Source organism: Phyllobates terribilis, unplaced genomic scaffold, assembly GCF_046119375.1.
Source record: "Phyllobates terribilis strain yellow unplaced genomic scaffold, ASM4611937v1 Scaffold_12__6_contigs__length_324123572, whole genome shotgun sequence".
Classification (NCBI taxonomy): domain Eukaryota; kingdom Metazoa; phylum Chordata; class Amphibia; order Anura; family Dendrobatidae; genus Phyllobates; species Phyllobates terribilis.
In genome coordinates this window covers 159,228,184-159,241,024 of record NW_027362772.1, presented here as the reverse complement: position 1 = coordinate 159,241,024, position 12,841 = coordinate 159,228,184, and the positions used below count along the sequence as shown (strand labels likewise).

The following is a 12,841-nucleotide window of genomic DNA, read 5'->3' as shown; positions in this document are numbered from 1 at the left end:
TGCCGCCGCATTCAAAACCGCTGCCACGACTGAACTTGCACAACTATAAAAAGACCACATCTCCCCCTACCACTATACTTACTATACTCAAGTAGATCAGGGGGAACCAGTGGATGTCGTGTATCTCGACTTCTCAAAAGCGTTCGATAGCGTGCCACATAATAGGTTGGTATACAAAATGAGAATGATGGGGCTGGGGGAAAATGTCTGCAAGTGGGTAGCTAACTGGCTAAAGGATAGAAGGCAGAGGGTGGTTATAAATGGAATATACTCAGATTGGGTAAGCGTCACTAGTGGGGTACCACAGGGGTCTGTACTAGGCCCAATGTTATTTAATATCTTTATTAACGACATAGTCAACGGGATAAATAGTAAAATATCAATATTTGCAGATGACACAAAGTTATGTAAAACAATTAATACAAAAGAGGACAGTGCAGACCTACAGAGGGATTTGGATAAGCTGGGTAGGTGGAGCATTAAATGGCAAATGAGGTTTAACGAGGAGAAATGTAAGGTCATACATATGGGAAGGAAAAATGGAAGTCACCAGTACTCACTGAATGGGAAATCATTGGGGAATTCAGAGATGGAGAAGGACTTGGGCATCTTGATTGATAGCAAACTAAATTGGAGTGCCCAAAGTCAGGCCGCTGCTGTAAGGGCAAACAGGGTAATGGGATGTATCAGAAGAGGTATAGCTGCAAAGGATGAGAACATTGTTCTTCCACTGTACAAAGCACTGGTCAGACCACACTTGGAATACTGTGCTCAGTTATGGGCCCCAATATATAGAAAGGATATAAATGAGCTTGAAAAGGTACAAAGGAGGGCAACAAAATTAATAAAGGGAATGGAGGGACTGCAATACCCAGAGAGGCTGGCAAAACTAGGACTATTCAGCCTGGAAAAGAGAAGGTTGAGGGGGGACATAATGTGTACAAATATGTTAGGGGACAGTATAGAGATCTTGCCCGGGATTTGTTCAAAAGGAGGGATATTACGGTAACAAGAGGGCATTCACTAAGACTGGAAGAGAAAAGGTTTCAGCACCAGCATAGGAAGGGGTTCTTTACGGTAAGAGCAGTGAGAATATGGAATTCACTGAGTGAGGAGACGGTAATGTCGGATTCACTACACCAGTTCAAGCGGGGACTGGATGCATTTCTAGATACCAGGCAGATTTCAGCATATACTCAAAAATAAAATAGTAGGTTGATACAGGGATTTATTCTGACTGCTGGTTTCAGAGTCGAGAGGGAATTTTTCCTCAGGTGAAGATTGGCTAAATCATTTGGGGTTTTTGCCCTCCTCTGGATCAACTTTAGCAATTACAGAATTAACAGGTCGAACTTGATGGACGCTAGTCTTTATTCGGCTTTACAAACTATGTTACTATGTTATCCTCCTGGAATCACTGAAACTTGGTGGGACGATACACATGATTGGAATAAAAGGCTAAAAGGATACAACTTATTTGCAAGAAACAGACTTGATAAACGAGGAGGAGGTGTCGCATTGTATGTTAGAAAAGCGTATATCTGCACAGAGATTGAAGCTTCAGAGACTGGGAGTTCTGTGGAAACTGTTTGGGTAAGAATAGAAGGAGAGAACAACGGAAAGGACACCATTGTAGGCATTTACTACAGGCCACCTGGGCAAGCTGAAGATATGGATGAACTCTTTATGTATCAAATGACCAAGTTCTCCAAAAAATATGACGTAGTGGTCATGGGAGATTTCAACTATCCAGACATTTGTTGGGAATCTCTCTCAAGTAAAACTAACAGGTCAAGCAAATTCTTATCCTCTCTTGCTGACAACTTTATCTTCCAAAAGGTAGGGGAGAAAACAAGGGGATCTGCTACTTTGGATCTAATCCTTATAAACAGGGAGGAAATGGTTGAGGAGGTAAAGGTGGCTGGGACCCTAGGAGGCAGCGATCATGCTATTATAGAATTTTGGATAACTAGAGGAGGAAGACATGTGAAGACTCAAACTTCAAGGTTAGATTGCAGAAAGGCAGATTTTAAGAGACTCAGAAAGAGAATAGGAGGGATCCAATGGCTGGATGTCCTTAAGGACAAAAATGTCCAGGAAGGATGGGAAATTTTTAAAAATGGGATTCTCAAAGCACAATCGTTAACAATCCCGAAAAGTAGGAAGAATGGGAAGCATTTAAGGAAACCAGGATGGATGAACACAGAACTTAAACACATGCTAAAAAGAAAGAAAGAAATGTTTATTAAATGGAAAGAGGGAGGCATATCTAAAGAAGATTATAATGCAGTCTGCAGATCCTGTAGGGCACGTATCAGGTTAGCTAAAGCTGACAATGAATTAAGGCTTGCAAGAGATGTCAAAAGCAATAAAAAAGGATTTTGGGGGTATGTCAAAAGTAAAAGAAAAGTCAAAGATGCTATAGGATTTTTACAGGATGAAAATGGAGAAATGGTAAGAGAGGATGTTGAGAAGGCCGAACTTTTTAATTCCTATTTTGCATCTGTTTTAGCTCAGAAAGAAAATGTAACATCAACTGATCTTCACTGTCCTTTTAAAGGAATAGAGGAATCCAAGTTATCTGTAAACAGAAAGATTGTGAGGGAATATTTAGCTAACATAAATGAGTTCAAGTCTCCAGGTCCAGATGAATTACACCCCAGAGTACTGAAGGAGATCGTAGAAGAAATTTTAGAACCACTCTCCATAATCTTTGAAAATTCTTGGAGAACAGGAGAAGTCCCAGAAGACTGGAGAAGAGCAAATGTTGTTCCTATCTTCAAAAAGGGGAAGAAGGTGGACCCAGGGAACTATAGGCCGGTGAGTCTGACTTCTATACCAGGAAAGATCTTTGAACAAATTATTAAACAACATGTATGCATGTACCTGGATAAAAATGAAGTGATTAACCAGAGTCAGCATGGGTTTGTAACTAACAAGTCATGTCAGACTAACTTAATTTCCTTCTATGACAGAATCACTGACTGGGTGGATCAGGGAAATGCTGTAGATATAGTATATCTTGACTTCAGCAAAGCATTTGACAAAGTATCTCACACCATCCTTATTGAAAAAATGACCAAGTATGCAATGGACCAGGCAACTGTTAGGTGGATTCATAACTGGCTTAGTGATCGGACTCAAAGGGTGGTTGTAAATGGCTTCACATCCAGCTGGATGAATGTCTCAAGTGGGGTACCACAGGGCTCCGTCCTGGGACCTGTATTGTTCAACATCTTTATCAATGATTTAGATGAAGGAATTGAGGGTAAACTGATTAAATTTGCTGATGACACAAAGCTAGGAGGGATAGCTAATACTAGAGAAGAGAGAGAGGATTCAAAAAGACCTAAATAAACTGGAGCAGTGGACAGTAACTAACAGAATGGTTTTTAACAGGGAAAAATGCAAAGTACTACATCTGGGCAATAAAAATGAAAAAAGCATATACAGAATGGGAGGAATAGAGCTAAGCAACAGTACATGTGAAAAAGACTTAGGTATACTAATAGCTCATAGACTGAACATGAGTCAACAGTGTGATGCAGCAGCAAAAAAGGCAAATACAATTCTGGGATGTATTAACAGAAGCATACAGTCTAGATCACGTGAAGTCATTATCGGTCTTTACTCCTCTTTGGTCAGACCTCATCTGGAATACTGTGTACAGTTTTGGGCACCACATTTTAAAAAAGACATAGACAAACTGGAGCAAGTTCAGAGAAGAGCGACCAGAATGGTGACTGGTCTGAAAACCATGTCCTATGAGGAACGGTTGCAGGATTTGGGAATGTTTAGCTTGCAAAAAAGAAGACTGAGAGGAGACTTAATAGCTGTCTACAAATATGTCAAGGGCTGTCACATTGTAGAAGGATCATCTTTATTCTCATTTGCACAAGGAAAGACTAGAAGCAATGGGATGAAACTAAATGGGAGGAGACACAGATTAGATATTAGAAAAAACTTTTTGACAGTGAGGGTGATTAATGAGTGGAACAGGCTGCCACGAGAGGTGGTGAGTTCCCCTTCAATGGACGTCTTCAAACAGAGGCTGGACAGACATCTGTCTGAGATGATCTAGTGAATCCTGCTTTGAGCAGGGGGTTGGACCAGATGACCCAGGAGGTCCCTTCCAACTCTACCATTCTATGATTCTATGAATAAGCTAAATCGCAAAACGCGCGTCGGGGCCTGTACCACATCTTCAGGTAGTATCTCTTACTCTCTGCACTATGCAGCTATGTATTAATCTGTTTTAATTTATACCCTGCCCAGTACCTTTCTGCACATTTTTCTTAAAGCTATTGGTCTTGCGACCTATTCTTATAAATTTACAGGATATATTGCTCAGACCTTATTTGTGTCTAGCAGGATTGTTTTCCGCTTAAGTACATTGCTATGTCCTCAATATATGTGCAGTCTGGGTACTCCACTGTGTAATTATCACACGATGTTAAGCACTTTTCTATCCTTCTACTTGTAGTTCTAAAAATGTAATTATTGTAATTTATGCTCATTATTGAATCATTGGTTGCATACCATTTCTTTGCAGGAATTTTTCCCCACTCTTACTGGACTTGTTCTCCGTGAAATACGTCTTAGGGCAGCTTATACATGCAAACTTTAACCGGTTCCCGACCGCCCACTGTAGATAAACGTCGGCGCTTGCCGGGCTCTGTGCAGTGCCGACGTTTAAAAACGGTGGGTGGTCTCGCAGTGCTCAGGACCCCCAGGGTCCTGCAAGCACTGCGATTCCGGTGCAGAGCGTTAGCTCTGACAGGGTACATCATCGGGACCTGATTAGATCAGGTCCCAGTGATGTTAACCCTTTGCTGTCTGCTATATGCTGTGATCTATAGTGATCGCGGCATATAGGAGACAGCAGGAAGAGAGGGTGTCGTCTTACTTACCTCCGAAGACCTCCGTTTCGTTTGAGGACCTGGGGTTGCTATGGCAGCTGGAGGTCACATGACCGCCTCCAGCTCTGCCATATATGGTGTCCTTCCTGTCTGGCTTCAGCCTGTATGTAGCTGATACCAGACAGGAGACTCTGACTGAAACAGTCAGTGAAGATCTCATATAATGTAATATATGTGTATTACATTACATGAGATCAGTGATCAGAAAAATAAAAATTAATGTCCCATACAGGGACTAAGTAAAAATGTAAAAAAAAAGTTTTAAACTATTAAAAAAAAAAAAAAAAAAAAAAAAAAAAAATCACAAAAATAAAAATAAATAAATAAAATATTAAACCAATAAATCCGTAAATTATTACAAAACCAAAAAAAGTACACATATTTGGTATCGCCGCGTCCGAAACAACCCGAGCTATAAAACTGTCACACTAATTAACTCCTTCTGTGCACACCGTAATAAAAATAAATAAAAAACGGAGCAAAAAAATATGCTTTTTCATCATATCGCCAAACAAAAAGTGGAAAAAAATGCGATCAAAAAGCAGAATAGAAATAAAAATGGTACCACTGAAAACGTCATCTTGTTCCGCAAAAAAAAGCTGCCATACAGCTCCATCAGCCAAAAAATAAAAAAGTTATAGCGCTCAGAATAAAGCAATGCAAAAAAAATATTTTTTTTTCTATAAAATTGTTTTATTGTGTAAAAGCGCCAAAACATAAAAAAAATACAGTAAGTGTAGTATCGCTGTAAACGTACTGACCCGAAGAATAATGCTGCCTGATCACTTTTACCACACGCAGAACGGCATAAAAAAAAACTCAAAAAACAATTCCTGACGTGTTTGTTTTTGTTAACTTTACCTCCCAAAAAACGGAATAGAAAGCGATCAAAAAATGTCACGTGCCCAAAAATGGTTCCAATAAAAATTTCAACTCGTCCCGCAAAAAACAAGCCGTCACATGACTATCGGCCGAAATATGGAAAAATTATAGCTCTCAAAATATGGTGATGCAAAAACTAGATTTTGCAAAAAAAGCGTATTTTAGTGTGTGACAGCTGTCAGTCATAAAAACCCGATATAAATCTGGTAACTCTGTAATCGCACCGACCCGAAGAATAAAGTAATCTAATCAGTTATATCACACTACGAACGGCATAAAAAATAAATAAAACAAATATTATTCACCTGCTACTGATTTGTTTATTATGTCTCCCAAAGATCCCAGTAAGGCTCTGCTCACATTTATCCTGTGCTCTGCGCTGAGCACTTACACCAGAGTTTCCGTGTAAATCTCTGAAATACGTGATTCAGCCAGAACCCATGATGGAAGATTCCCTGTAATGAGGCAGATATATGCCACTGTGGATGCCGTCTAGCCTGGGATCCCACGGTGTCATTTGTTTTAGGCGTGCATAAAAGTGCGGTTGGCCACAGTTTTGTGCACTTCTGAAAAAAAAGGACACCACTAAACAGAGGCCAGACGGAGTCCAGAGTAACTCTGCTGCCTCATTACAGTGAATGGATCCTGCAGGGGTTTCATCTGAATTACATCACTTGGAAATTTAGATGGAAACCCCGATGTAAGTGCTCAGCCTAGAGCGCCGGATAAATGTTACGTAAAATGTTCCCAATAAAAGCTTCAACTCAGTCCTCAAAAAAAGCTAGTCCCCACTCAGGTCCATCATCTGTTAAAAATATAAGGGACTTCCAAGTTACTGGTAGCAGAAAGGCTCTGGAAAAGCAAAATGACCCTTGCCCCCCAAAAGAAATTCAGAAAATTTTGTGCTCCCAAATCCAAATGCCTATTCTACAATAATTTGTTCTCCAATTGTCAAATAGCACTCCTTCCCCCTCAAATCTCACCGTATGGCTGAGTGGTACGATACAGCCACATATGGGGTATTGCCACTTTTAGAAGAAATTGTGTGACACATTTCGGCACCATTTTTACCCATTGCCCTGTGTGAAAATGTAAAATCTGAGGGTAAAACATTTTTTTGTGGTAAAAATATTATTATGCTTTTTTCACTGCCCAATGGTATAAATTTAAAAATTAAAAAATGCTCACTACTTCCCTAGATGAATTCCTTGAGAGGTGTAGTTTACAAAATGGGGTCATTTGTGGAGGTTTCTGCTGTTTCGGCATGTCAGCGACTCTTCAAATGTGACATGGTGTCTGCTGCCTATCCCAGCCAACATAGCGCTTCTTTCTCTTCCGAACCCTGCCGTACACCAAAGCAGTGGTTTTCCCCCACATATGGGGTATCGGCGTACTCAGGAGAAATTGTACAATAAATTTCATGGTGCAATTTATCCGATTACCCTTATGATAATACAAAATTAGGGAATGAAAAACATTTTTTATGGGAAAAATGTGAAAATTTTATTTTTTTGGCTCAATATTATAAACTTCTGTGAAGCAGCTGGGGGTGCAAGGTGCTCACCACACATCTAGATAAGTTCCCTAAGGGGTCTAGTTTCCAAAATGGTGGCACTTGTGGGGGGTTTCCGCTGTTTAGGCACATTAGGGGCTCTCCAAATGTGACATGGCGTCCGCTAATTATTCAAACAAATTTTACATTCAAAAAGTCTAATGGCGCTCCTTCCCTTCCGAACCCTGCAGTGCGCCCAAACAGTGGTTTTCCCTCACATATGGGGTATCAGCACGCTCAAGAGAAATTGCACAAAAAAATTTGTGGTCCATTTTTTCATGTTACCCCTGTGAAAATAAAAAAATTGGGTCTAAAGTAACATTTTTGTGAAAAAAGTTAAATGTTCATTTTTTTCTTCCACATTCCAAAAATTCCTGTGAAGCATCTGAAGGGTTAATAAAGTTCTTGAATGTGGTTTTGAGCACCTTGAGGGGTGCAGTTTTTAGAATGGTGTCACTTTTGGGTATTTTCTGTCATAAAGACCCCTCAAAGTCACTTCAAATAAGATGTGGTCCCTAAAAAAAATGTTTTTGTTAATTTTTTTGGAAAAATGAGAAATCGCTGGTCAACTTTTAACCCTTATAGCTCCCTAACAAAAAAAATTTGGGTTCCAAAATTGTGCTGATGTAAAGTAGACATGTGGGAAATGTTATTTATTAACTATTTTGTGTGACATATCTCTCTGATTTAAGGGCATAAAAATTCAAAGTTTGAAAATTGCAAAATTTTCGCCAAATTTCCGATTTTTTCACAAATAAACACAAGTTATATCGAAGAAATTTTACCACTATCATGAAGTACAATATGTCACGAAAAAACAATCTCAGAATCAGGGGAATACGTTGAAGCGTTCTAGAGTAATTACCTCATAAAGTGACAGCGGTCAGAATTGAAAAAATTGGCCCGGTCACGAAGGCAAAAACAGGCTCTGGCGCGAAGTGGTTAATAGGAGTTGTTACTAGAAAATGAATTAATCTGTACCGCTATAACTATACACAAATAGTGCTTTGGCTCCTCCATGTGGATCAGTTTGGTACTGCCAGTGGATGTGATTAATCCTGCTTGGTTTCCCCTTGTTTTAAGTATGTTTTATACATCTTGGTTTTGATTAATAAAATACTGTGTATGTTGATTCTGGGTGGCATTTGTTTCCATTCCTTTATAGGTTTTTGCAATTATTTGGAGGTGCCATGACAATATGGGCCATTTCTAGGTTAAATCTATTTGGAAGAGAAGCCATTGAGGTGACCATATCAGCTGTCACCCAGTTTTCCCAGGACCTGATAAATTCAATGTCCACTGACAGATTACATGTGCTGAAGATTATAGATGTATAATGGCAGCATCTAGTGGTCAAAGGCGGTATTGCCATTATCATATACTTAAGCCTCATTTACACTTTGCAGTTCAGGACGATCAGGTTACGTGTAGATTTGATTACATTATTCTGAAAGTGACCACTCACCCGTTGCTGGATTCTTAGTAGCGTACGTCTGTCTTCCATCCGGTTTTATCCATTTGCCACCGATAAAATGACCAAAGCTTCGTTCGTGACTGTCAAGCCAGGCCTAGAGAGGGGAAAAAAAAACAAATAAAACCATAAGTATAAAAAGATAAAAATAAAATCATAAATTCAGGGAAAAAAAAAAAAAAAAAAAAAAAAAAGACTGATCATGAGAAATCAGGCCTTGCTCGAGAGGCGGCGCGCACTCACCATTCGAGAGGCGGCGCGCACTCACCATTCGAGAGGCACTTACGGCCAGTGGTGTTGTCACGCCACTGATTCCAGCTGTGCTCTTCCCCATACTGGAGGAAAGAGCTTGTAAGCGCTGCTCTCTTTGCCTAGGAGATCAGTCACTAACGATAGACTGCAGCGGTATCCGGTAAGTTAGACAATGAGCCATAAACTATAGAATTAAAAATCCAAGGGTATTTAGCAAAGTTGCCCGTTATCAAGAGGATTTTGACATTTTTTAGCCAATTATCCTGATGAGAAAAGAGGGATATTTGGTACTCACCGTAAAATCTCTTTCTTGGAGCCTTCATTGGGGAACACAGGACCATGGGTGTATGCTGCTGTCTCTAGGAGGTTGACATTATGCAAAAAAAGGAAAATAGCTCATCCTCCGCAGTATGCACCTGCCTACAGGCACCAAGCTCACCAGTTACTGGCTAGAGCAGTAGGAGAAGCACAATAAAACGAACTATGTAATGCCCAACGGGGCACAACTGTGAAAAACTAAATGAGATGCCCAACAGGGCCAACAGGACATAGGTCCAAACACAGGGAGGGTGCTGTGTCCCCCAATGAAAGCTCCAAGAAAGATTTTACGGTGAGTACCCAAAAATCCCTCTTTCTTTATCGCTTCATTGGGGGACACAGGACCATGGGACGTCCCAAAGCAGTCCCTTGGGTGGGAGAACAGAAGATCGTCACAGACTAGGTCATACTTCGGCAACTGCCGCCTGCAGGACCTTCAGTCCAAGACTGGCATCAGCTGAAGAATAAGTGTGGACCTTGTAAAACCTTGAAAAGGTGTGAAGAGAAGACCACGTTGCGGCCTTGCAGATTTGAGAGGCCGAAGCCTGATGGCGAACCGTCCAAGAGGCCCCCACCGCCCTGGTGGAGTGAGACCTTACTCCGGGAGGGGGAGGTTTGCCCAAGATGTGATGTGCCTCCAAGATGGTCGAACGTATCCAACGGGCGATGGTTGACTTGGAAGCAGGGAGACCCTTGCGATGCCCCTCAGGGATGACAAAAAGGGCATCCGAGCGCCGAAGGGAGGCCGTTCTGGAAAGGTACACACGTAGAGCTCTGACCAGGTCCAGTTTGTGCAGAGACTTCTCCCGTGGATGCAATGGAGCAGGGCAAAAGGAAGGCAAAACGATATCAATGTGAAAAGCGGAAACCACTTTTGGCAAAAAGGAAGGCACCGGCCTGAGCACTACCTTGTCCTGATGGAATACCAGAAAAGGCGACAGACAAGAGAGGGCTGCGAGTTCTGCGACCCTTCTAAGAGAGGTAACAGCCACCAGAAAAGCCACCTTCCAGGAAAGGAGAGAGGCTGGAATGTCCTGAATGGGTTCAAAAGGAGGCTGTTGTAGGACGCTTAGGACCATATCAAGGTCCCATGGTTCCACTGGAGGGCGATAGGGGGGCGCCAGGTGGGCCACCCCTTGTAGAAAGGTCCTGACCCGAGGACGGCTAGCTAAGCTACGTTGGAATAGAATGGACAAGGCCGAAACTTGGCCCTTGAGAGTGCTGAGAGATAGTCCCGCCTCTAGGCCAGACTGAAGAAAAGCCAAAATGACTGGCAAAGAAAAGGACATAGGAGTCAGTTGATCTTGTTCGCAGTGCCGAAAAAAGGCTCTCCAAGTTCTGTGGTATATGCGCGAGGTAGCGGGTTTTCTGGCGTTAATTAGGGTCTGAATGACATTGTCAGTAAAGCTCGTCGTCTTCAACACCGCGGCCTCAACGGTCTTACCATTAAGTTCAGAGAACGAGAACTCTGATTTAGAATAGGACCCTGAGAGAGGAGGTCCGGAAGGTCTGGTAGTCTCCACGGGGAGTTGACAAGCAGATTTACCAGATCTGCGTACCAGATGCGTCTGGGCCAATCTGGGGCTACTAGGAGAACTAGTACTCCCTCTGTCTTGACCTTTTTAATGACTCGAGGGATCAAAGGTAGAGGTGGAAAGAGCTAGGGCAGTTGGAACTGTGACCATGATATGACTAGCACGTCCTGAGCGATTGGTAGTGGATCGCGGGACCGAGCTACAAAGGACAGGACCTTGTGGTTTAACCGGGACGCCATGAGGTCGACGTCCGGCGTGCCCCACCGCAAGCAGATTTGGTGAAACACCTCGGGGTGGAGAGACCATTCTGAGGCGAGGCCCTGCCGACTGAGGAAGTCGGCCGCCCAGTTGTCGACCCCTGGAATGTGGACTGCTGAGATTGCGGGGACCGTTTTCTCGGCCCAAAGGAGCACTCTTGCCACCTCCTTTAGGACGGGCTTGCTGCGCGTTCCTCCCTGATGGTTTATGTATGCCACGGCCGTGGCATTGTCCGATTGTACCCGGACTGGGGACCCTGCCAGGATCTTCTGCCAGTGACGCAACGCCAGGTAAATCGCCCTCATCTCCAGAATGTTGATGGGAAGGGAGACTTCGTGGGGACTCCACAGGCCCTGGACCGTGTGTTGTACGAAAACTGCCCCCAACCAATGAGGGTGTGTCACACTGTCTCTGTATACTGGAGGTAGGGGGCCTAAGCTGACCCTAAGCAGGGGCCCTGACTAATCCCTCAACCTGGAGGTACTGATAAAGGTACAGAGGTCCAGGCTGCCAGCGTAACCCCTACCTCCTGAGGATCCCTGCACCTAAGTAATCTAGTCCTGAGAAGGACCCCGATCACAACAAAAGAGGACAAGTAATAATATGCCCACACACAGTACTTAGACGAACGAGACAGTACAAGGGAAAAACCAAAACCACCTTGCATACAAAAACTACACAACTACAACAGAGGGAACACGAACGGGAAAGGAGATAAATGATAAAGCGAGGAAGGGAAAATACACTCCAAATACACTTATCTCAGAAACTCCAAATACCACGATCCGCTCTGTAAGTCTGTATGAAATGCTTTCACCGACACTTCCCAAACAGACCAGCAGGCATTTGAAGGAGACTCACTACAGCAGCATTGATTGCAGCTGGGCGAGGCTGGACCTCGTCTAGCACAGAGAGAGAGAGAATTAACTCCCTCACTGCCGAAAAACACAAAGCACCAAAAAGTCAGCTGCGAGAAGTCAGGCTGTGTAATCGTGACGATCTTCGTGGCGACACACCCGTGACAGGGTGGCATCGGTCGTAACCACCTGCCAGCGAAGCGGAAGGAATGATCTCCCGGGTCTGAAGGAAGAAGGGCGGGACCACCAGGTTAGCGACCGTCTTACTTGAGGAGGTAACCTAATGAGTTGATCTAGAGATGACGGATTCTTCTCCCAAGCTGAGAGAAGGGCTAGTTGAAGGGACCAGGTATGAAACTGGGCAAACGGAACTGCCTCCATGGCCGCTACCATCTTTCCCAGGACACTCATGCATAGGCGAAGGGAGTGTGGACCTGGGTCGGAGAGGATGTGGATTGCTTGTCGTAGGGAGTTTCTTTTCCCTCGGAAGGTGGACCCGGGCACGGGTCGTGTCAAACTGCATCCCTAGGAAGGTTAGGCGTTGGCATGGGACCAGGGAGGATTTGTCCGTGTTGATCAGCCAGCCTAACCGGGAGAGAGTGTTCAAGGCGATCTGTATGCTGTGGAGACAGTCCTTGAATGTGGGGCCTTTGATTAACAGGTCGTCGAGGTAGGGGATGATTACAATTCCCCTTGTTCGAAGAATGGCCATAACTGTCGCCATCACCTTCATGAAAACCCTCGGGGCTGTGGCGAGGCTGAAGGGGAGGGCAGTGAACTGGTAATGCGCGTTCTTG

General features: G+C 43.3%; 1 protein-coding gene across 1 annotated transcript in view; it reads right to left on the bottom strand.

Moving 5' to 3' along the window:
- The window catches only part of ALDH16A1 (aldehyde dehydrogenase 16 family member A1), an 86,805-nt gene that overhangs the window by 60,655 nt on the left and 13,309 nt on the right, over positions 1–12,841 (bottom strand). The window contains exon 2 of the mRNA XM_073656454.1: positions 8,819–8,921. Within this exon, the coding sequence (XP_073512555.1) occupies positions 8,819–8,921 (103 nt within the window). The remainder of the gene's footprint in view (positions 1–8,818; positions 8,922–12,841) is intronic.